This window comes from Heliconius melpomene, chromosome 6, assembly GCF_056956725.1.
Source record: "Heliconius melpomene rosina isolate 202511_hmr_F chromosome 6, ASM5695672v1, whole genome shotgun sequence".
NCBI classification, from domain to species: Eukaryota; Metazoa; Arthropoda; class Insecta; order Lepidoptera; family Nymphalidae; genus Heliconius; species Heliconius melpomene.
The window spans coordinates 4,496,221-4,523,447 of record NC_140394.1 but is presented as its reverse complement, the minus strand read 5'-3'; the positions used below and the strand labels follow the sequence as shown (position 1 = coordinate 4,523,447).

General features: G+C 31.3%; 1 protein-coding gene across 7 annotated transcripts in view; it reads left to right on the top strand.

The window, feature by feature from the left end:
- Positions 1-414: 414 nt before the first annotated feature.
- The window catches only part of LOC146538156 (uncharacterized), a 91,040-nt gene continuing 64,227 nt past the window's right edge, over positions 415-27,227 (top strand). For 6 of the 7 annotated variants that reach the window (XM_085186438.1, XM_085186437.1, XM_085186434.1 and 3 more), the window contains exon 1: positions 416-937. In XM_085186438.1, coding sequence (XP_085042564.1) covers positions 488-937 — 450 coding nt within the window. In that variant the 5' untranslated portion in view covers positions 416-487. Of the gene's footprint in view, positions 938-27,227 lie in introns of all 7 variants that reach the window. The other variant, XM_085186439.1, reaches the window with a different exon arrangement.

Below are 27,227 nucleotides of genomic sequence, written 5' to 3'. Positions count from 1 at the left end.
TGTTATTCGTATGGAATAACCGACCCACGAAGTAGAATTTTATATCTTAAAGGCCCGAAATTCAAGTTTAATGTTCTAAATTTTTATTATAATGTCTTGATAAATAAACAAAAAAGCATTTCTTTAGATTTATAATAATAGTATTAGAAAAGTTTTATCTCTATAGCATTGTCTAATTATTATTTTGGGTAAATATTAAAACTAAATTTGAAATATTCGATTAAATTGTTTAAACAAAATTAAAATTTCACAATGTATTATCTTGACTACAATAGAATCACTATCTCATTGTTCATATCTCAGATTTTAAGATATAAAACGATCAGGCTACAAAATGTCAAAAAGCAAAAGCACGTAGTTTTTAGGGACGGCGACCGCGGCTCGCGAAGGATGGGGAGGAGGGGGAAAGGGGAGCGTGGCCGCCAGTTTCTCGTCGACTGCCGCGCTGAGAGCACGCCTTGTGATGCGTTCCGCGTGTTGACGCGACATGGCCTCGTCGACAGCCGGCAACATCGTAGTCGAGTGGCTGCGTTCGCTCCACCTGGGCCAGTACGCGGAGAGTTTCATTGACAACGGCTATGACGACCTGGAGATATGTAAGCAGGTCGGAGAACCAGACCTCGACGCTATCGGCGTCCTCAACCCTGCTCACCGTCAACGGCTGCTGCACTCTATAAGAGTTCTAAGGGAGGAGGGTGCAGCAGCCGTATACTTTACTCTTGAGGAGGCCGCGGCAGCTCGAGACTCTTGTCGGTGCGAGGAGGAAACGCGTAAAGAGCAGGCCACGGTCGCTATAGAACCGGCGAAATATGCGGATGAGTATGAGGAGGGAAAGGCCGAGCTGGTGAAGATACCACGAATCCAGCTGAAACGACTGCTTCGAGAGCGCCTGGCTCAGGACGGCATCCGTCTGAGTCTTCAACCCTACTCCACCACGGTCAGTGTTTATTGTATGGCAACGGCATTGCTTCTAGCGGTTACCGTGATGTGATAGTGTTTTGCAAATACGAGAATTTCAAAAGTGCATTGAGTGCGATCGTAAGAAGTAAGGAACCGCGTAGAGGCAGTGCCCTGCCTTGTTATTTCTCTTGATCAGCTCGTGTGTGGTACAGCGTCTTGGCCGCTTCGGGCGGATTTCTCGGACGTGTCTATAAAGTTTGTTGCGTGCGTGATTTCCCTGGAGATGAGAAGTTCGCGCGCCTTTCCTGTCGTGAGAAGATTGTAATCGCATGCCTCCTGGCTCTAAATTGGGTTTTGCGATAACTAAAGCACAACCTCTTTCAGATTTCTAAGGCCATAATTACTAATATAATACGGACTATAGCAATAAAACGTAAAACTTTTTTGTATTATAGCTTTTATACGTTAAGTCGTTTACGTTGTTCGATTTTTTTTAACCAAATGTTTGGTAAAAAAACTTCTCTTTTTAAACTCAAATTTCAATATTATGAATCTCGATCGTCTCGCTCAAATATAAAATTTAATAACACGGTCTATTAATTTCATATAAATTGAATTTAAGAGCTTTGCATATAACATAAAAATCATTAAATTCTTGAAAATTGCTGTTTATATAAAAAATATACACCCTATATAAAAAATATTCACAAATACCGATGAAATGCTGAGTTTAATTTTAACAATATCAATAATCATTTTTGATTATTATAAAAATTGGATAAAATTCACTTTATTTTTTGTTAGGCATTATTTTAAGCAATAACTACATTTAAAGAAACGTTTGCGGTTCATATAAATAATTAATTTAAATGCGTAAATTGTACCCACGTCTCCAATAGGAACTATCTTACTTCGTGCCACTGTAAATTCTATTGAAATTCAAAATCCCATAACTTTTGTTCTTACGACGGTACTTAACACTGGTTGAGTAGCGGAACTCAACACCGAGCTTTGTCTTGTAACCAGAGTGAAGAAATGAAAATAAATAATTAATTCCCCTGAGTGAGAATCAAACCCACAACCCATACCTTTACATTCAGACGCTTACTGAAGCACCACGTCAATTAAAACACTTAATTCTCAATTTTTATCAAAATTTCATTCCCAAAAAACTTCGCAAAATATTTGAATTTATTCCAATAAATATTTGTTTACGCAATCCATCAAGTAAACAGTTATTCAAAAACGACGATAATAAAAATGTACATTCCGCGCTATCTTCTTAATTACAGAGAGAGAGATACTTTTTCGATATTTTAATTAAAGAGTTATTAATTATTTGGGGCGGCGGTGGTTGAGAAGGCGGAATATTTTGGAAAGGAACGCCCTATACCTTGCATTACGTCAGTATAACATTTGTCATTGATGATTTATCAGTTTGGAGATTGTTTTATCAGTTTTCAAGTGCCCCACGTGTGTGGACATATACTTGAAATCGATAATAATATGAGTTTGTGTCCAACTAGAATAATATTTTCGTAGCTTTTGAGCCGAGCCTTGGCATGAGTTTCTATTTTAGTTGAATTAATTGAACTATAAACTTATGTGGACGAATTCTAAGCACAAACTTCGCTTAAGCTTATTTCAGACACGTAAGGTATTTTTTTTTATAATAACATGATTTTTACCAAAAAAAAAAACCATTTAAAATTTATCTCCAAAACAAACTCAATCATAATTATCTTATTGTAAAAAATAATAATTTTACATATTTTCCTGAATTTTTTTTTCCATTATATTTAAGAACAACACGAATATACAAATTGACAAAACCAATTACACATTATCATTACCACGTTTCATTTACTATTATAGGAAACGGAAACGAACAATGTGAAATTACTACTAAAAATGGAAGAACTCTCATTGTTTTTCCGTGGTCCTTATTACTGTGGTCAATGCAGGGCTCCAGCATTCCAGCTGTACCAACTTCTACATTTTACTAGCTTCTTTGTTTTTAGTTGCGCGCAATAACCAGTGCTTAATAATTTTACTAACGAGAAGTCTGTATTAGTGGAAAGAAAAATACATTGTAACTTGTACAAGTTATATTTTGAAGGGAGAATTTTGACGTGATTTACTATCCGAGTTCATATTTTACGTTTAGTTCTTTAGAATATGAATAAAACTTAAATTTTATGTTACATGTCATGTGTCGCATTAAAATCGCACTAAAATCTATATTTAAATTTCACGCTGTATCCCGCACACAACAAAGTAAGCAGAGGGAAGCTAGTGTTAAGTCACTGCGTTCTCCATTTTCCGCCAAATTTTGGTGGCATTGCGTGTGGAGTGGCGAAACTCAACGACCTCTGCGTGGAGACCAGAGCGAAGAAATGATAATAAATATTTCATTTCCTCGAATGGGAATCGAACCCATAACCAGTCGCGTTTACAGTCACACGTTGTGCCCCTTCAGTACCACTGGTCTATGTTTTGCTATATATAATTAATTTTTTAAATTTGTACCCACACGTACGGTTATGTGTAAGGTGTTGCAGGTTATTTAACTGGAAACTACGGTACATTAATATCCCTACATTTTAATAGGTATAAATTTCATTTTTTCTCAATTTTCCAATAAAATTCTCTTCGTAAAACGATTAGTCTACCGTAATTATCTGTGATGATTTTTACCGGTTCCAACCTTCCTCCGTGCTCGAACCTGTTTCAAGTTTAAGTTAAGGCGGAATACAGATGTGGTATGTCTACCATATAAAATTACGTTTATAGTACACAATAAATCCCATTTAAATTTAAACATTTAAGTGTAGTTATTCCTTCTTTTTTCGATATTGTTAACATTTTGGAGGAAGTGTAGTTTGGAACTATTAAAAACATTATTTGATCTATTTTAAATTGAAAAACATTCAACTTCACATATTAAACTCTCCATCGGAAGGTATATTATAGTGAACCAAGAGTATTACGAACAAATTAACCTACCCCACAAAAAACACCTTTTTTCAATTTTTACACCTTCCGTATTACCGGTTGGAATCGTTTCAACACAACACAAACCCTGCACCATTAGCAATTGTATTATCTATGAGCAGATTCCATCCAACAAAGAAGTTTTTATTGCATTTCATTTACCACCACTGCAGGAACTCCTCACAATGGCCTTGACAAATTTCATCCGCGTATCAATATCACAGTGCCGACTATTAGGCCAATATTTATGTCGTGTTGACGCGTATTGTGTCCAACATCTGTTACTGCTATTGGAAAATCATTTTACAATTGCAATTTTGTTAAATTTCATGTAGCATTTTTGGTACTGACCTTGTTTCAATTTGTAGGAGCTTTTTCATATTTTTTTTATGTTTTAACTTTTTTATTATTAAATTTTGAGTTATATAGTTGGATAATGTAAAAATAACAAGTATAAAACAGAGTATTTTGTAAGTAAATAGCTAAAAGCATAGTTCATACGTTGTTTAAGAATTTCTTCGCTGGAGAGAACTGAATGTGAAACGAGCTATCATAAATATAAAGTACGTATTAAATATAACAACAGCCTTAATAAAAAGTTTCATATCTTTAACAATTTCAGTATGTACTAAAATCGACTACACACTAGCTAGCAACTATTATCATTATTTCATCTATGTTAGTAATTCCTTAATAGAGGGTGTTTGTGCACGGATGCTACGGATTATATCCACGTTAACACCCTCTAATGGATCGGATTTTATACTGATGCACAAAATGTCTGATTCAATGGATTCTTTTGATAGAAGAGATAAATAACAATGACACAAAATTTCCTATCGAATAATAATCGATTCAATATGATGACATTTACGTGTGTAAGTTTAGGTTACACTATTTTTCAATTGACTATTTTATACGTGCCAGGAATCTAAAAGAAAAGTTAAATTTTTAAATTCTATAATAAGCAAGCATGCATTCGTATATTTAATTTAAAAAAAATAATTTCACTTGGTAAGATTTGAACTTAAAATCATTGCTCTCAGTAGATGAACGTAGAACGTCGCCCTTTACGACATTAACATACATAAATAATAAAAAATATGTAATATTTGATGAATCAATTATATCTACAAACTAAAAATATGCCTTGTTTATTTTCAGTTAGACTATTTTCTTTTTTTAATTAAAACTACCTATATAAAGATCATTTGATATTTTTAAATTGAATAAGAAGTAAGTTACGTTATCACGCATTCGTGAGCTATTTTCCTTTTCCTCTTATTACTGTTGAACGGCTGCACGCAACAAACCTTAATTATTGTTTTGAACCAGTGAAATGTACGGAATCTACCAAAAAAGATTTTTATGGCCTTCATAAAATATCAAAAGTATAATTAAACCACTTGGTGTATACGAAATTGACTAAAGTGTTCATTTATTGCTACGTTTTAATTTTTTTCGTTAAATATTTGCAGCCTATATAACTATACATATACATACCCTAAAATTCCTTAAAATATTGTTGTTTTTGTCCATTTTTTTTTCCTTCAATACATAATTTTTTCTTTATCTTTAATGTTTTTTTCGTTAAGTTATTTATATCCTGAAAGCTATTAAATTATAGTAGTAAAAGGATTTTTAAATTAAAATAAAAGTATTACACAATAGCATTAAGGATTGAGTTGATAATTTGACGTCCGTCAAGACACTATGGTATTTTAACGTTTTCTGTTGATCGTTTTTCTACTTCAACAAAGTTTACTGCGTTCATTTATCATGAACGGTTGGGAATGCTTGTTTAATTTGTATTCGTGGATTCTTTTTTGTTGCCTCGTCCCTATATTTGGGTATATGGTGAATTTCTAACATGTTATCACTTGTTTTGCTTCAAGCTGTATCCCGCTTGTAACAGGGTAGGCAGAGTCTTTTCGAGGTATTGCGTGTTGAATTGCGGAACTCAACGCCGGGATTTTTACCTTGGTGCCAGAGCGAAGAAATAAAAATATTAAATATTTCATTTCTGCGAGTGGGATTCGAACCCATAACCTGAATCGATTCCAGTCACACACCTTTGCCCCTGCGCCACCATTGGCCTCCTCATTGCTGTTACATTCTATCATCGTTATACAAATATCAATGAAAGACGTTATAATGACGTTAAAACATTTCCATACGGATCAAAGGATAACTAAGCAATATATATGTATGTAAAATTTATAGTACGTCAGGTGCAAGACGATAAAGTTTGCTCTGAAGTGTTTGAATATTTGTTCTGGGCACACAGACCAGACCTAAAGTCAGCTAACTTGAAAGCTCTCGTGCCCGCTCTGGAGATTAGAATCGGTGATTGTAAGGTTCCGGATTTGTGCACTGAATTATATTGAATAAGCTTAAAGCTGATGCAAGATGTTTATTTTTGTTGATAATTAAATAGAAAATGCTTTATTGATTACGAAATTTGTATTTTTTCTCTTATTGAATTGCAATTTTTTGTAATTTTCCTCTGTCTGTATTTTCTTTGTTCCACACCAAAATAATATCACAAAAATTTCCCATGGGAACTATTTCAAGTTATTTCATTCAAATATTTTACAACGTATCGAACGACCATGCCGCTTAAAGAGTAAGTAGCATGACTATAAAAACTGTCAACATCCATTTAGTACTTTTTAAGTCATTTAACACGTAAAACATAAACAGACCTATACTCTACGAGTAGGCGGTGTAAGCAAATTGTTAATTTAACACCTAACATACAATGTCATACTGTATTCCGTATACAGCAGGATAGGCAGAGGGAACCTAGAATTAAGACATTCCCTTCCCCATTTTCCGCCGAATTCTGGAGGGGATTGCGTGTTGAGTGGCGGAACTCAACGCTGTGCTTTAACACCAGAACGAAGAAAATGTAAATACAAAATATTTAATTTCCTCCAGTGAGAATCGAACCTACAACCTGTCGCGTCATACTTAATGGCCATGCGCTACGACCGGCCTCATTTTCATAGTATAATGTAAATACATACAATATTTTTAAAGCACTCATATCTCAATGAAAGGCAATATAAATTCTCAGTTACTTAGTTGGCACTTATGGCTGATGGGAAACTAGTTGTTTGCGTAAGCCATAAAGTAACTTATAATTACTCGTTGATTCCAGAATGTGTTACGACTTTCTCTTATTCCGTGTACCTCCTCTGATTGGGTTCTGGTTACCAGTTATGGCCCTTACGGATCTTATCTACATAATTTTAACTTAAGATGCCTTAATATGGAATTTCAATTAATTGGTTTTTTTATATACATAATTGTTTTTTTCTATTTATAATAAAAATTTTATTTATAATAAAAATACAGACTTTACACTAAATTGAACACCACTATAACACCAATAAAATAAAAATAACATTAAAACATAAGATAAACGAAAGATGAGACAAGAATAAGATTTAATAGTTAACGATATCAATACTATTTTAGTGCTATGTTTTATTCATACCGAGTCCACCAGTTTAGGCGCGCCGAGGTTTATTTATAAGAGTTCTCAATCAAACATACAAGAGCTTTCCAAGAAACCGAACTCAAACTGTTCAGGGTCTTTGTTTTGGCTTCTTAGGTGGCACTTTCTACGTTTTTTATTATTAAACAGTTGCTTCTAAATAATTTACTATCGTTACTGTATTTATACCGTTTTTTATTTACAAAACATATTGAATTTTATAACTTTTGACTTTCATTTGTTTATCTTCACAGTTTTTAGAAAAAAAGAATGGTGTAATAACAATAAAAAAGACTTAAAAAGTGAAATATCGAGCCCTGGGGAGCGCCACAAATTGGTACAATAGCGAAATTAATAAACGCACTGGAAATTTTTCATTTGACCAAACGAGTCAAATTTCACACTTCGTGTTAGCTTTATCATTTCGGCATCGAACAATTCGGCAGTTCAAACATTCGGCTGTGGCCAACGCTGCATAGGTACCTCTACCTATTGCCTAGATTATATAAGTGGCTTATTCCAATTTGTCGTTCATTTTATGTATGAAGGTTAAATGTAATCAGATTTAAAGCTAATATTATTTAATTACTTCAATGATTTTTGAAGGTTTTTTATAGAGAAAAAGGCAAGATTCTCGTAGTTTATTGTGCAAGTTAAATCCTAGAAATGTGAGATCGTAGTTCTTTATATAACATAAATGTTATTTTAAAAATTAAATATTTAAATTATGTATAGCTGCACGCATATATCAAGGTAGAGAGAACAGAAGAAAGTAGTGTTAAGACTCTCCGTTCTCCACTTTTCGCCGCTTCTTTCGATTAATAATTAATTTCACCCCAGTGGGAATTGAATCCACAACCTTCACCTCACCCTCACATCCTTGTGCCCCTATAGCATGACAGCAAAAAAGAATGAACTCGTTATGTAAATTAAGGAATTTATTTGTATGTTAAATAAACCAGTGTGCTTGAAAAAAAGTGTTTATTTTAAGCTTAAATACATTTTCTCTTATTTTGAAATGTTGGTATTAAGATAATGAAATGTATGATTATGGTATTGCTTTAATTTTAAGCTTTGAGTTTGTTTTTAGCATAGAACTTTTAATATTTTAACTTAAATTTGACATATCACTGATAAAATCGCTTTCTATAGATAGATAGTTTTCCATATTTTTTTTTATATTTTAAAATATTATTTCAGTCTTTTTTCCATTTCAACCATTAAAGGGATTTTTTATATAATATACAAAAGTGCATATTATATAAATATATTCCATTCACACAAAATTTGAAATTTCGAACGCACCACTGTGTGAAGTGCTAAGCGTAGGCAAGACACGTCCGAGCCGCACCATTAAAAGGCCGCGGCGTCTCAATTTTCATATCTTATCAATATTTTACGTTTAAATCTTAAATACTCATGCTGTGGGCCTGTGGCTTATTCCGTAAATACTTTAAAACAAAACGTCTCGAGATATATTTGAATTATGTTGTGATTATAGAACTCATTGATGTAGTAAATATTAGATAGAGAAAATGGTAGGGCGAGGTATGTATACTTTTTATATTAATTTGAAATGACAATTTTAAAAATAAGATGAAAAAAATGAGTAAATTTTTACCTTTTTACGATTTTCTTTGTGTTTGTATTCATTTATTCTACAACAATACATAAAAATAGTTCTAATCGCATACTTTAAAGGCAAATCTTTTAAATCATCAACAATATATGCCAATATTTTAGCAAATACTTATACTAAAATAACAATTCTGTACAAGCAAATTAGTCCACAATTGTTTTACGCATAGCTACCGACTAAAATTACGCTTTAAACCCCTGTAAGCTCCGATATAGCGAAGTCCGAACCCGCAACTATTTTAATCATAGGATTCAAATTGCTCCTCATTTGGTACTCCATTAATTTCCGTTCAGTGATTGCAGTGACCTACTCCAATTTAGCATTTAAGCGCATCCAAATTACATTTCCGCTTGTAATAAGCGACAAGCGAACTCGATTATTTTCATATTAACTCTGTATTGATTTAAACCACTAAAAATAACTATCGTGCTCAGTAATGATAGGTTTCCGGATGTAATCATTGCAACCTACCTGTTCATTTTAAATTACTTTTGGGATTTCAAAGGTTATTACAGTCATTATAGGTTTCTTAGGAGCGCTCATTAGTCCGACACTTCTGAGGCAACTTTGGGGTATATTATATATGTACATATAAAATGCATTGAGAAATTATTTTAAGGTAACGTTAAGGTTATGTATAAGTTTACATACTTTACATAAAATAACCTTTTAAAGATGGAATAGGGTTTGTTTTCGTTAATTTTTCATTACATTAAATGTATGTGCAAAATATGTATATCTCTCTCTATAGTTTATAGAATAACTATGCTAAATACAAATAAATAAATTTAGCCATATAAAAACGTTTAATATGCCTAGGTTAATATTATGAGCTTAAAACTTTATGAGTTTTAGAGCACTTTTAACCAACTGCGATGGAATTTGGCACGCAACGAAGTCTGTGGTGAGCCATAGGCTACTGCTACTACAGTGGTTCTCGCGGGACAACAGCAAGACCAATGTTATATGACTTTTTAAACTAAAAAAATGTTGCAATTCTCTAGTAGAAGTCAGTTTCGATAGCGTGTTGCTAAAAGCTTAAAAATTTTCAAACAAGACTTATAGATGATTATTGGCATAATATTTAATTAAACTTCGGTCAGGGTTGTGGTTTGAGGCTAGTCGTGGTACAGGGACTCACCTGTGTGACTGTAGTCACGATAGGTAGGGGGTACGATTCCCAGTCGAGGAAATGAATTGTTTAATATTTTCATTTCTTACCTTCCGTCATTTAACACGCAATGCCTCCAGAATTTTCAGGAACGGAATGTTTTAACACTAAGTTCCCAGATACCCTCTGCCTATCCGCTACGTGCGGAATACAGCGTGAAATTAATTAAAGCTATTTACAAATAAGTTGCACAATGTCACCAAAAATGTAATTGACATAATGCTAAAGCCATCAATTGTATGAATGGGTCGATAAAGTCCAAGAGTTAATAGCCAACGTGGGCTGGCCACGCACGTCCACTGTATGTACACCGAACACTTTGCAGACCAGTTTTTATAAGCGTCAACCGAGGCGCCTAAGGCACGCTGCTTCTCAGCGGGCGTCACCCAGTACAACCGTGATTCACTTAATTTATTACTTACCTCTAAATTGTGTCCCTTTTTTGTCACGACTTTCCAATGTTTTTGTTTTGTTATGGATATTCTTCAGTGTTTTATTACTTCAAATGTTTGGCGGTAGATTATGGTTGCCTTGCTCGTAAACAATTCATTTATTATGAAATTTATGTTGAAATTAAATACTGGGTTGCATTGAATATAATATTTCTCTTATATTTTTCACTAAAAGTCTTGCAGCCATTGCCTTATTGTGTTTTTAACAATATGAGATATGATTCAAATCTCGTATTGTTAAGAATCGTGATTTAAATATTTATATATATATATATATATATATATATATATATATATATATATATATATATATATATATAATACTCGTACATATAAGTACAGCAAACAAGTGCCTAAAGTTTCGACGATTCGATTTCGATTTTTTGACTATTCCATTTACCACCCTTTATCATCTAAATATATTAGGTGCAAACTGTTGCTATCTTCATATCCATATACTTTTAATGCTCTCATTACACATATCACATAGTCTTGCTGACATTTCTATAAATTGCAGTTAGTAGTCTTCAAGTTCCATGTGAGATAACCTTCAATTTTCAATTACACTATCCATTAGCTGTTCAGCTTTTACTAAGGTTTTTCATTCAACTAAAAATTGGAATATATTTTGCTATATAAACATATACCTATGTGAGCTATTCCAACTCACGTTAACTTTGCTTCCCTCGATTCCGCTCTGATTTGATTTTAAAAGTACGACACGCAAGTACGTTTGTCGAGACTGAAAATATATAACGAAATATTTTAAGTCCATTCCATACTATTCACTATCCGTATTAATGTTGATTTAAACCTAATATATAAATCTTTCTTTAATCCAAAAATCGTAAAATGAAAAGCTTATTCACTTATAATATGTTTAATATAATTATCTATTTTTAAAGATGAGGCTTAAATATGTTAGTATGTACATAAAAAACTATTTGTTAATATTATTTTAATTATAATTTTAGTTAAGCTGTTTCCTCAATAATACTATATAATCTATTCATCTATAAAATGTATAATTAACGTTATCGCCCCAGTCGTTCTATTTTACAACGTTATCTCGTGAGTCATAGTAAATTCCTATATTAAATAACTCCCAATAATGTCAGTGAGTCAGGAATGACAGAAAATATAGACTTTTACAACTGTGGACGAAATAACGGGAACAATGCATTCCTGCGTTGTTACGTTCATTCACCGAATACCTCAACAGGGCTAAGGTTTTTTGTCAACAGCCCGCTAAATTAAACAAGGAAGCTGATTTTATTTTAGTTTTTGTTTTTATTTCGCACACCACGAGCGCCAGGCTGCCAGGAATGAAAATAGGTGCAGATAGATGCTTTTGAAAAGTGGCCGAATGTACAGTTTCAAACAAGACGGTCTGTTTTCACAGTTTAAACGACTAGGATGCGAACGTGATAGGAGTTTCGGCTTTATACATTAATGTTATGCGAGTTTTAAGTACTAAATGTATTTACGTGAGGACATAAATTTGATAATTTTTAAAACTGCACTCTCATTTTGTATGAGACTCTTCCTGAAGTTTGATCCTGTATACATAAAAAAATGTATGAACTATATAAATGCTAATATGTTGATGTGGTGGATGTGTCAGGTGCCTGTGAAGTAATCATCACGACTATCACGAGAAACTTACACAACGCCACGTAATAAAATAAAAATTTTATGAGTGGAATTCTTAAAACTGTTGACCCAAAATGAATAACTTCGAACCGCCTAAAAATCTTTCAATAAAGATATTTTTTCGCAAAATCCTAAAAAAAAATTATACCTCACATAATATATGTTTACTATATACATAATATTAATTCTAACATTACCCTACAGTAGTATATTGTTTTGATTTGGTAGTTTCTTTAAAGCGTTATAAAGTATGAACATCCTGGCAGTGAAGTGCTCGTCTCCGTCCGCTTGTTTGTGTATCGTTATCTGTAGTCGTTTATTGATTTGATATATGTAAGTCTGTTATCATTGTACTATATTGTCTCTTTACCTCAAATGTACGTGAATAATAACTACTAAACTACTATTTATTGTCTTATAATAACTTAAAATTATTTTTTAGCTAAGTATTTAATTTGAATAGATTTTTCTTTTATGGATATTTTATATATAAAAAGTTACTAAATACATAATATTCTTGCATCTTTTAGGTACTAATCAAATCCTCAATTTCACATATAACTAAGCAAATATTAACATTTGCTAATAAACACTCTATACTACAACGGCTTAACCACTTGTTCCAACCTCCATTTGGTGATAGCAATGTCTTAAACGTCCGATGTTGACCCTGTCGAAGGGTTCAATTAAGATTCCTCGCTGGATATCGTCCCGGGACTGGACCAATCTGTCTGAGGCTTCCTTAATTGTTTACAGACATGATTTTACTGGAAAATTACAAGGAGCAAAGATTTGAGTTGCGCGATTATTGTTGGCTTGCTTGTTGTGTTGAATAAAACAATGATGTAATAAAATTTTAAATATCTTAAATATTTTATTTGATTTTGAACGATCAGGCTTATAGAAGTGGTTGTATTAAAATATTCTTCTGTAGAATATCATCGAAATATTCCTAAGTTGAACTTGAATATCAATTTGATTTAATTTTAGCTTATGGCCTATCTGTTTTTATAAGCGTTATAGAATATTACACATTACATAGTCTTCTTTATATATTAATTTACGAAATTATCTAAACAAAGCTAGCATAATACAAACTTATATTACGAAGGTTCCTTTTGATATCAACCACAAGTTAATACGCGAACGAAACGGAAAATGTTAACATATTGATTTTCTAAAGTTCAAAGCCAATACGAATTCCCCTCGCGAACTTCATAACCTTACAGCAAGAGTTTACTATAGGTGAGTGCAATTGTTTTGCAACTCCCATCGATCTTCTAGTTCCCCAGCACCCTGGTAAATGCAGTGCCTTAATCCGGTTGCGACTAACAACAAAACTCATTATTCCGCTTTACCTGAGTGTGGCATCTAGTAGTTTCCTGCCAACCTATCATTAGTGCATGGTCCAATTTCTAATTAGTTGTTCTGAATTCGTGTCAACTTATATTGTATTTGTATGTGACTTTAATATAATTGTTGAAAATTTTAGAAATATGTTTTTGATTAGTATTTATTTAAGTATACATAGAAAGTAAAAAATCAAAACCAAATCAGCTTCACGCTGTATCCCGCACACAGCAGGGTAGGCAGAGGAAACCTAGTGCTAAGACACTCCGTTCCCCACTTTTTGCTGAATTCTAGAGACATTGCACGTTCTCCCACTCGGGAGAACTCAATGCAAGCAGAACTCAATAGAAAGTATAGTTCTAAATTTCGAAAAAATAAAAAGTAAATCTATTCAGATTAACTAAAATTCTCGACTCATTTACTTATCATTCTTTCTTTTCCACTTATCATTTCTATATTAAATACTAGAAATTTATTTAACGCGAGTGGGGGATTTTTAATTATGTCATTAACTAGCCCGCGTGCAACAAACTGATTAAGTAGTTTTATCGCTGTAAGGGCACGCTTTGTTATTTATATAAGGTAAGGTGAGGTAAGGTAAGGTAAGGTGGCTTATGCGGCATAAAACTTGTGTAATATGTGTGCGGTGCGATGACGTCTTTCAAACAATTCATGGTTTTCGTGAAACATTTTGGTCCCGAGATAGAATAAATGACTAAAGTTCGGTATTGTGTGTAAAGTTTCACACTCGTTTGATGAAGTTGTGTATATTAGTAAGGTTTTTACGATATTTTTGTTATAAATTAGAATGTAGGTATCTAGGGAGGATGATTTTTCCAATTTAAATTTGTTTTCAGCTTCATTTACATCGATATATTCGGCGTATAGTAGCTTAAACAGAGAGAACCTAGAGTTAAAACACTCTTTGCAACACCCTCCACCGAATTTTGAATGTATTGCGTGTTTAGTGGAGGGACACTACGGAACTCAACGACGCCGCGATTTTGTCTTGGTTCCCCAATCTCAGATTTAATTACTACTTTCAAATATATACAAGACTCATTTACTTATTTTTATTGTAGCAATACAATCTATAAATATAAAATCACATATATAAAAAAAAATCTAAAAGAAGACGATGTTTCCCGTTATAAAAGTAATATTGCAAACTGATATTAAAATGTTCCATTAAAAGTATTTGATTCGTTTCACTTCGCTAAATTGATAAACAACTGATGCGATCGCCTTTTATAGGAATAAATTATTGATAGCCTTTTATCTGAAGCTTCTATAATAGACTTGTTTTCATCTAATGTTCTAAGCTTTCAATAAATGTATGAATATTAATTGATTTTAATTTTAATGACTATAGCGGTCGTTTTAAAGTTTATTTTGAATATTTTCACTATGTTAGAATATATAATTGATTTAAATTGTATTTTGTAGTAACGCGGTGTAAATCACGGCGTTAAGTTCCGCCACTCAACACGTAATGCTTCGAAAATACGGCGGAAATTGGAGGAGTTCAGACAGTTCATGAAATAAGTTATGAAATTATGAAATTCATAATATTTTTATAAGAAAAAATTAGACCGTCGTCCATCCTTATCCGTGCGTAACTATAAATCAGGGTGGGCCGGCCACTAGTCTAATAAAACGTAAGTAAGATATATTTTTGTCTGGAATATAAGTTTAAGGACAAAACTTTAGCTTGTATCTAACTTTGTCCCTAGGGTTATTTAATAATAAACTTTTAGTTCTTACTCCAGTTTTATAGCATTAAAATTAACCTTTCATAGTAATTAACGTAACTTGTTTTGAACATACGCCAGGCAGGCCAGGTGAATTAGCACCTGCCGCGTTTTACATCGCGAAACTTAATATGCTAATTTTGAATTAAAAAATAAATTGTAATTCGAGAACTCTTATGACCACGGAAGACAGATGAGCCGTTTACACAGGCTATTGAATTTTTAATTATAAGTACCAGTATAAAGCGTACAGGGAAAATCCCTATTCCAATAATCTACTAGAGTAGGAGAAGAGGGAAGAGATATTATTGTTTTAATCACAATCTCGACAGATTTTACTGTCATTTTTTTCTAATATTTCAAGGGGTTGAAAAATGCACGCATATCATACCATTTGCATAGAATGGAAAAGGATGAAATAATTTATTTATTTATTCTATATATTAGTACTAGCGGCCCGCTCGCGGTGACACCCGCGTGAACTATGTTATTATTAATTTCTGTCTCCATGACTACGTCCTAGTGACGTCTATGCAAAATTTGAGACTCCTAGCATTTGTAGTAACGAAGTTTCATACAAACTTTCGACCCCAAAAACAACCCCTTAGAAGTCGAATATTGCAAATTCCCGTTTTAGCGAGCACCCACGTCCTATAAGTAACTCCTATGCAAAATTTGAACTTCCTAGCACTTGTAGTTATTGAGATTTCGTGATGAGTGAGTGACCTTTCGATTTTATATATATAGATAAAATCTATTTTAAAGAAAAAGCTGGTTATTAGATTTCTTTACGAGGACATTTTACGGTAAAATTATATTATTTTCATATTTAAACAGATAAGCTTAATAATTCACAAACTTTGCCACCTTGTTTGTTTTCAGTGTACGACAACCTAACATAAGTAAATAAAGCTCCAGTTAAAGTACAATGAAACAAATATCTTTATAAATTTTTAAACGTAATTAATTATTATTTTTATTATTTAATCTTAATATTTTTACCATATTTTGTAAGTGAAAAGAATATCTTTGTTAATCTTTAAACATACCAAAAAAATATTTTTTATTAATATTAAATTCATCTTAGAACTTTATCCATATTATGTACCTACGTGGTTTTAATTCCCAAATGAATCTGATTAAGCTCGTCCAACCACATTTCATTAATTAAAAGATCCACAATAATTTCGAATAACGTATTTATTTGATAATAATTATACTAACGTGAATATTTTGAACTTATTATTTGTTTTTTTTTTAATCTTAATTAGTTGAGATTATATGTTAGTTAAATAAACCTAAGCCCGTATTTATAAATCACTGTCAAGTCTGAGATCAATTTTGAGATGCTGTTTTCATAGATAAATTACATAAATATCTACAAATACAAACGGCATCTCGAGATGTTGTTATTGACAATATCCCACCCTACTTTAGAGTATAATATGAACCAATTTCAATTCTTTTAAGAAATAATGAAAACATATACCTATTTGTTTTCATGGAATTGATAAATCGTATGTTGTTTCGTGTACATAAAAGCCATATGTCAGAATCAAGAAAAGAAAACTTTCATTTTACACTGTCTAACGAATTCAATATCGAAACTGCTTGAATAAATTCAGGGGTGAAAAATCGTTAATCATCCCCTTTGTTGGGTTTCGCTACAACCTAACTCGTTGCTCGCTTGTTTGGCCTACCATTTTTCCTTTTGAAAGAAAATGGCACCGCTTTAGTCTAAACGAATTGTTTTTGTAGGATAACATCTATTCTGTTTGACGGTTAAGTAACTGTTTCGTCGACTCTGTTTGTACAAAGAGAATTGATTAAAAAAACTGGATTCCCTTGAAATGTTATTTTATTTGCGATTATATTAAATTCTTTTTTTAGAATAATAAATTATGTCTCTATTTCAGAGTAATAATAAAAAAGAAATAATGTTAATTTTTATTTATAAGCTTGTCTGTCCATTGCTGGATATGGACCGGTCCAGTGTCATACACTAAGGCTGTCTTTTCTTAATAGTTATACTGTATGGTTTTTATACTCATTTTCTTTTTACTCTTTGATCTTCATGTTAAAAATATATTTCTTTCAATATATTCTGGAATGTGATAGGTAAAGAGAACCTAGTGTACAAACCCTCCGGTACGTTTTTCTAAAAAAATTTCGATTGGGTTGAGATTGGTTGATTCGGTTGGGGTCGATTCCAACTGGAGAAAATATCAAAAAATTCATTTTCTCCAGTGGAAATCGAACCCATAACCGGTTACGCATACGGTCACACTTTGGGCCACGACTAGCCATGTTATATAAGCAACTTACGATTTGTAACTTCAACAAAGCTATGATATAGCCTCAGGTTTCTTCAAAAGCTAATAAAAAACTCTATTCATATTAAAATTCTAATTTAGCCTATCCAAATATACGAAAATAACAAATGATATTTTTTAATCCTGTGACTTATACACATACCTATATTAAAATAAAACAAATAAGTAGCGGTCGCTAGCTATCTCAGTCGTTTGTGGACACAGCCAGGGTACTGTTGTACCGAAATCAGAGTTGGACAAATAGTATGACGCTTCGTTTCGTCGTAGTGTTGTCTAAACAATAGACGAGAGCGTGGTTCTGCGTTTTTAGTTAGTTAGTTAGTTAGTGTACTTTGAGTTTGTCAATTTTTTTTATGAAATCTAGTTTATTTTTTATTGTATATACTTATTGTATTTAATTCGCCTTAGGTATGAAATGATCCCTCTAGTCTTATATTTCAAAGTTTCATTGTCATTAATAACTAAAAGTAAATCTGGCATCAATTGATTTAAAAAAGTCCCATTGAGTTTCTTGCCAGTTCTTTTCAGGTCTGATGCAGTAACATTCGTAGTTAATTAATTGACGTTCAAAAAATAGAGCTTATAATTTTTTTTAAATAAAATTATTTGACTTTTACTTGACTTGACTTTATATTACTTTGAAATAGATTATTTAAAGATTTTTTAGTAACCAAAATGTTATTAGAATAATTTAAAATTGCAATAAAGTCATTCCTATGAAATTTACCAAGTAGTTACCATACGTTATGATGACTAAATCATCATTCCTTTCGCAATATCTATTTTGTATGAACCATATATTTTATTAATTAGAAACTTTACCCCGCTACACGCTTCAAACTTGCAACAGCCGCAACTGTGTCAACATTCAAGAGATAATTCGGATACTCGATGTGAAATGTGTTTCTTATCTCTTATTGACATTCGGCCTCTTTGATGAACCTCCACTGGTCAATATTTGATTAAGATTAGTACTTAATACAACTTTATAATTAAAGAAAATTATAATTAGCCAAAAAAAAAACACGCAAAAAAATGCCAGTCAACAAGAAATGCCACAAAAATACAGCTGAAAGTGGAGAACGAAAGTGTCTTTATGTGGAACGGAGTGTCTAGCTCTCTCTCGTCTCTAACAATAGGTTCCCAGATTCCCTCTGTACAACCTGCCTTGTGTGTGACATCGTGAAACTAATAAAAAAATCTTACTTAACTTGTCTATAAAAGAACATCGAACAGTTTTAACCACTGCAATAATCTCAACATATAGAAAACTAACAATAGAAAATCTCACAATAAAATAACAATAATACTAAGAAACAAAGAGTTAGAAATAAAAATAGACTAAATATAACCCTAATAGGATCAATTACGTCTCGGTTGTGTAAGAAATTCAACACCTATAATGATCTATGCAAAGGGCAACGATCTCTTGAGGCCAAGTTCAAAGCCTCGCCGCCCTGCACGTACCTACAGTATTCATATCGACTGCGAGGTCTGCGGGGCAAGACCTTGTATCGCTCTATATATATTTTGAAGTATTATATTTGCACATGCGCCTTGCAAAATGTACTTGTTTTTCTACAAGCGTTTGGTGAAAAAATGGGGTAAAATTATGAGATATTTGGACTTGAATTGTTATAGGGAATTATGTTATAAACTTTACATAGTTAAAATTTTAATGATATTGTTTATTTTTATTGTTATATTGTTTTTTATATTATATATATTGTTAGAAATAATCAAATAATGACCATAGGGGTTATATAAGAACGACTCTAATTACTGGCTGGCACTTTTATGGGCTGTCAACGACGACCGAAAGAAAAGGATCGCTAACGTCACTCTGCCCGATGGATTCTTTAGAACCAGATATTGTTATTAGACTGCTAGATAATTCCCCTTTGGTTGTTTAATAATTATTTGAAGCCTTGTTTTAATTCATTACCTTTCCCACTTTATTTAATATTTTCAAAAGTTTCTAACAATATATATAGTGTTTTTTATAATATAATTTCTTTATAGATTTTGTTTAACTATACAGTCTTTTTTGCCTAATGTAAGGTGTTGTATCATCCTTTATAATACATGCGTAGGGAGCCATCGCATATTTTGTAACGAAGATCTCTCAATTGCGAACCAAATTCTTGTTTTACTTATAAAGTAATTTAGAATTGTACTAATAATTAATAAAATACAACGTTTATTTATCTAAAACCTTTAAAAATAACATACTACGCTCACAGATTTAAGTTTTCCAAAAAAAATAGTTTAGTAAAACCTCCATTTCGCTATACACACGTACTAATGGGTCTAGCTTTCAACCACTTCCTGTATATTTTTTTTTCGTTTTCAGTCGGAAACCGCAGGCTATTGTCCTGTATCTAGGGTAGGATTTTGCGCTTATATTGTATTGTACATGTTACTAACAAGTTTAGATTCGTTTGATTGGCGCTTCGCTTTATTCTATTCGCTTGACAATTGTTATGCAAAATAATTCGTTGGGTTTTTGTTCGAAAATGTCATAGAATATTTGTGTCAATGGCCGAAGCTTACATTTTTGCTTTTCCAAATAAAAAAATCCGGCCAAGTGCGAGTCGGTATCCCGTAGAAAGGGTTCTGTAGCGTTATCTATAAAAACGGCTAAAAACTACGTATGTTGTATGGGAATTTTTAATATTTGTTTCACTTTAATTTAATTATTCATTTTTAAAGTGTATATATAAATAAATATTTTGTGAATATTTTAAGCGTCTACCTGTTATCAATATCTAGCAAAAATTGTATGAGAGCCCTCTTAAATATTTATTTTCGTATGAAAATATAGCTATATTTTTGCCTATTATGTCTTTATAAAATGGAAAAACATATACATATATATATATACGCACAAATATAAAATATAATTATACCGCCCATACTCGTATTACGCACAACAGACGCACAACCAATCATTTTATGATTGCCATAATAAAAAATGGTACCCACTACTACCTACATATGTAACAACATAATTCAAATCAACGTTCATAATGGCTAGAGCTTTGCGTTCACGTTTCAACTTGTTGTTCTAAAATCTATTTTCTTTGTAGCCTAATAAAGTATATTTTAGGATATCATCTGAGGGTAGAGTCAGGTAAGAAGCATCCCACTCACGCGATTCGAATATAAACATGCCACTGTATGGACCCGAGCCTCGGAACTCTATAATATTTCTTAATAGATGAACGCGTATATTCTTTTAACGGTCAAAGTTTCACGACAACTATAGTTTAGAACTTCTCGAAACTTACAATAAACTGCTCTTTTATTTTTATCGGAAGTTCGTTTTTATAATGATATCTTTTATAAATTATTATTTTTTTTTACTTTGTAGCAATGAATCGAGGTTAATTTAATATTTGACTTATTTAAGATATTACTTATCATCATTAGATAAACTATATAAAAAAGTCAATAAAATAATATCAACCAGGAATTTGGCTAGTTTATTGGGTTTTAAATTTAAACATTTAACAATTATGATTAATCTACATAAAATTCATACTATAAAATTTATTAAACGTCATTTAATAAAAAAAACATGATATTGATATTAACATCGCCATATTTTAGTCCCCAAAAATATAATAAATGTAGAATAGTGCTGATATTTAAATGTTACAATTTAAATAAATCACGTAGGTACTGTAATTAAATCTTAATGATTATTATTTACCAATACATCGGAGTATGGAAATAATTTCACATATATTTTTGATAGTTTCTAGTTTCGGTATTTATTACTTCTCGTTTATTTTGAATCGTTTGACGATACGATTTTAACGTTTTAGAGTCAAAACATCAATTTGTGAGAACTTTTGTTCGTTTGTATAAATCGAAATAAATCTATTGAATGTGTTATTTTTATTATTTTCACAGAAACGTAGCTATTGATGTTGCTTAAATTTTTTGTACGTCTTTGTTAAATGAAAATGCATTAAAAGAGACTTTTTTTATCTGTTTTAATATAAGAATAAGTAAGAAATTGTATATAGAGCGGAATCTAATAAATTGACAATGATACTGTTTTATTTAGTAGGTGTATTGATTATTATTTGGCTTAAATATTTTTTCGTTAAGTAGGCTTACATAAGTCTGAGGCTGCAATCTTTAAAAAAGAAAGAAATGTTGCTTTTAATATATTTACTTTAAAACTTTATTTATTCATTGCAGGTAAGACATGCAGATATAAACAAACGTATCTTCTGAATGGTATGTAGAGAAGACGATGTGGTTGGTTTTGATATATTTTTTTTTATTTTTAAAACAATTATTCAACGTCGATGTAAGACAATATGAATCTTGCTCTACCTAAAATTATAATATGTTCTTCATAATTGTTATGATGGAAAATAAATACAATTTTAAAGAAAACTTAATAAAAAATACACACAACTATCCTAATATAATTTTAAACTATATATAATTTATATTTTTTGAATATAATAAATATATAATTTTTGAATTATAATATAATTTGTGTAAAGAGCTTGCATAAATTGCATTTAAGCAGGCGAAGCCGCGATTGGGTGACTACTGACAGATACTTTTTCTACAATAATTAAAACTATTAAAAAGCTAAATTTATTGACAGTTAAATAACTCAAATAAACATATTGTATGTTAAAACAATTTAAATAATAATTTATATATTTTATAATACCGTTTGTATAAGCTCACATAACATGAGTTATGTTCAACATTCCACATAATTGTAGTAAAAATGATAAATTATTCAATTTAATGTAATTACACATACAAGTGGAAATTCATGTTTCATGTGAATTAATTATTTTATGACACGATTCGTTATCTATAATGGAGTTACGTTGATTGCGAAATATTTGCCTTTTCAACGGCTCGGCTCGTAAGATTAGTTCAAACTATAAAATTTATATATTATACTAGCGGACGCGCGCAGCTTCGCTTGCGTATTTAAGGGTGAATTCTAGAAAACCATGAAATATATGTTCAATTAAATATTTTTAAGAGTCTAAATATCAAATTTTATAAAAATCGGTGGCGACTTAAGAATTTCCATTTTCCATACAAACTTTCAACCCCTTATTTGTACCCTTAGAGGGTGAATTCTAGAAAACCATGAAACATGTGTTTAATTATATACGTTTAAGAGTCTGAATTTCAAATTTTATAAAAATTGGTGACGATTTAAAAAAAAACCTATACAAACTTTCAACCCCTTATTTGCACCCTTAGGGGGAGAATTGTAGAAAACGACGAAAGACGTGTTCAATTAAATACTTTTAAAAATCTAAATTTAAAATTTTACAAAAATCGGTGCCGATTTAAATTTTTTTCCATACAAACTTTGAACCCCTATTTCACCCCTTTAGGGTTAAAATTTTTCAAAATCCCTTCTTAGTGGATGTCCAGATTACGAAAGTAAATATCTGTCCAAATTTCACGTTTCTACGCACAGCGGTTACGGCTGTGCGTGCGTCTTACCTCAGTCAGTGAGGACAAGTCCTTTTATATATGTAGATAGGTATGCAATACGTTCTATTTTAACGATAGATGTTATCGTTGTAGTAAAGTTATTTATCATTATTATGTTGGGCATTTTCTTACATAAATCATTCAAAGTTAGTAAATCTTTTTTTTTATATTACACATTTTTTACATTCCTTTTTGGTAAACTGAATTGAAAAATTGAATTTTGATGAAAGATATTTTCTTGATTTCCTGTACGACACAGAGTTAAGTTAAGTTAAAATATTATAAGGGAGGAAAGTGGGAAACGGAGTGTCTTAACACTAAGTTTCCTCTACCTATAGAAAAGTAATTGTAATTGGATACTTTAATCGAATTAATTACACTATCATAAAGTAAATTTCATAGTAAATAGTGGAGTTTTTAAAATAAATATAACTACTTATACATCTTGAAGAAACATCCAAGTAGTTGATATTGAAGCGAGTTTATGCAATATATGTGTAGCATTAGTTTTATATTCTGCAAGAATATGAGCTCCTGATTGAAAACGGAAGTCGCTTGAATATTTTATTTGAACGTTAAAAGTTCCTCATGAATTCAAAGCAATTTCTTTTTCTAGTTCTTATATCACGAATACTTAATAGAAATATGATAGTTTCGAAATATAGTATGCAAAAATTATTACCTACATTACAAAAAATGAAAATATTCCTTAATGAAATATAGTAGTGTTATGAGTATCAAGGATGTAGCAGGGTAAGCAAAAGGAGACTAGTGTTAAGACACTCCTCTGTTCATTTTTCGTTGAATTCTGGCGGAACTCAACGCCACGCCTTGCCTCGACACCGTAGCGAAGAAAAGAAAATTATAATAATTAATTTCATCAAGTGGGAAGCAAACCCACAATTGAACGTTTTCAGATACGCGCTTGTGCCTCTGCGCCACGACTGGCCTCATTTTTAACTGACTTTATACTATTTGTATTTTGCTGTAAAATAACTATTGTGGTCATTGAATTGGCAAAACTTTAGTTTCTAAAGTATAGATTTTGTCTTAATAATAATATTATTAGAATACGGAAGTAATTTTGATTAAAAAATAAATAATTGCTAGTTCAAACGAGAGAAGCAGCGCGCTGGTCGCTACTTAAAAATTTAATTAAATCTGACTCTTATATCCATTAGAAGATAATTATACTTTTAATTTTTTAAAGCAACATAGTTTTTTAAAGTAACCAACAATTTCAGAGATTTCTTTAAACTTTTATTCTATTAAATTATGCCAACGCAAACCATTTAACTTGCTAACGAGAACACGACACAACTTATAAACATTAACTTGTTTTCTGCCATGAAGTTTAGAATATAATTTAAAAAAGAAACATAATAGTAAAGAGACAGTCGTGGCTTAATGGAACATCGTTTTATTGTAATGGCGACGGTTCTGGGTTCGATCCGCACTTGGGGGAATCTCGCTCAACAAGAAGTGTATCGATAATCGGGCTGAAAGTTGTAAACAGAGTGATTTAGCACCATGTTCCCTCTACCTACTATAGGTATAAGGGGGAAAAGCGTGAAACTGAAAAAAAAAATCTTATTCATATATTTATCCAAACGCATGTATTAATACTTACATATATAGTAAAAGTTTATTAAAAATCTTGTATCATCAAAAATTTATTCTCATTAAAATTCATAATAATAATCAAACGATGTAGTAGTCTATACTTAAAACATTAAATATTAATTAAAAATTGCAGTAAGAAAACAAAAATTAAATTCCTTTGCTTTTTACATTTTTAATATATTGTAACTTTAGAAAACAAGCTGCTGTTACTTGAAATAAATAGTATTTAAAGTAAAATAAGCTTGTTCTTTTTAAAGTTAAAGAAATATTGTTTTTGAAATTGTAGAAAATGGCTAATATTGTTTAAAAATACTAGATAATTTCACCTATAAAAAATGCTTTTTCAGTATATATGTAGGTAACATTTTATAACTGAAACGTGTGTTACTTGCACAGTACGATTCCTTTGAGTCTAGAAGGGTACGTTAAAAGGGTAGAGCGGTAGTCACATTGTTTATTCAGTCGGGTTGTACAGTAGCCTAATCCAAATCGATCGCCTGTGGAATGTTCTGAGTTTTAGCGCTAACATCGTTTACACTAGCCTTTTGAGTTTTGTCGGATACGAGTGTTAGCTGAAGAGGGCAGCAGTATATATATGTGGCGTGGACGTTAAAAACCTTTCTCTCATCTTGTTTTTTCCACTTTTTCTTCTTTTTCACTGACATTTTCCAGTTTTTATTCGCCATTCCTGAAATTTTTCGGTGGAAAATAGAAAACGGAGTGTCATAACACTAAGTTATCTGCGGGATAAGATGTGAACCTAAAAAAAGTATTCTCTTAATATATTTGAAATGTATAATTTAGAAGTCTTACTGTAACACATTGTAAGAACATTTTTAACATATTTTAATTTACATATTTTAATACTCATATTCACCTAACAAGCGCAACTTGATTACATGCTTCTAATTTCATTGTCACATATTTATGGTTTCATTCCAACACTATATCAAAAGATATTTTCTTGATTGTTATCTCTGACGTATATAAATTACTGGTACGCTCTAGACCCTTATGATTTACCGATTTTATCTAAAACTTTCTGTATCTTGGGACAGTTTAATGCAGTTTAAATTATTTCTACACTAAAATGCTCGGTCGATACGGCCATTTGTTTCACAGTAACTACGTTGTCTCGTGGAATAGAGCAATATAAAGGAAAATTAATAGGAAACTCGATGGAAATAAGATGAGGGCTTCATGAGAAAACAATAGCTTAGACTAAAGGAGTAAAATGATATTATTATATACTTAAATATTAACGATTTACAGTTATAAAACTGTATTTAACCTTAAATTGGTTAACATTTTTAAAGTTAAATTGTTTTTGATAAAATGATGATAATAAATGATTTTATTGGATTATAACAAAAAAGATTAGCTTGAATCATTAAAATTGCATTCTGCCATTTACATTTTAATTATCAATTATATGATTCATTAAGTGTATTTAATTAATGTGTATTATACATTTGATTTGATTTGGATATAAAGTTTAGTGTTCTGTTAAATAATGAGGCAGTTGAGAAGTAGAAGAAGTGAATGCTTAGGTATTGTGGGTACAGGTTCTAATCTCATTTATAGAATATGTTCAAAATATTTTCATTTCAATTGCTCTACCTCATCGTTTAGCAGGATAGACAGAGGGAACCTAGTATTAAGGCACTCCGTTCCCCACTTTCTGTTTAACATTCGTGGGTTTGCGTGTTGATGGCAGAACTTAACGCCGCAATAGATAGAGATAAATAGTAAAGGAAATTTTATAATGTTAACATATTTGTAAAAAATATAAAATTAAAAAGGTAATACGTAGAAAATACTTATACAGCGTATATTTATTTCAAAACCATATTAAATAACCTTTGAAGCTTTTATGTTCGCTCACTTTTATAATAATGACACTAGCGCTAAATACTTTACATTTACACCTAGGTTTTTCACTCTAAATTCGTAGTTCTACGCATCAAATTCGTAATTTTACACTTGAAATTTTTTCGTTTATATATGAAATTAACAATAAGATTAGTAGTTTTTGTAACTTGGATATATTTAAAGTGTACAATTGTGAATTTGAAGCACAAAACTTGAAGTGAAAAATCGTAAAACGTAACGTTTTTTATATTATTTACTCAAATAATATACTTAAATAATACACTCTAAAAATACTTTATTCCTCTTTAAAAACTCAAAAAATACATTTTTTCAACGCAGTAAGTAAACACGTTTGAATAAAAGCTAGGCTACTCAGTGAATGTAAAACACCCTTCTGTTAACATGCAAAAGTCATCCCTCGCCGTGAAGAAACCAGCCCTTTGATCTCTCTATTGTTCCCTTGACCATTGCGCCGAAATTTGCTAACAAGA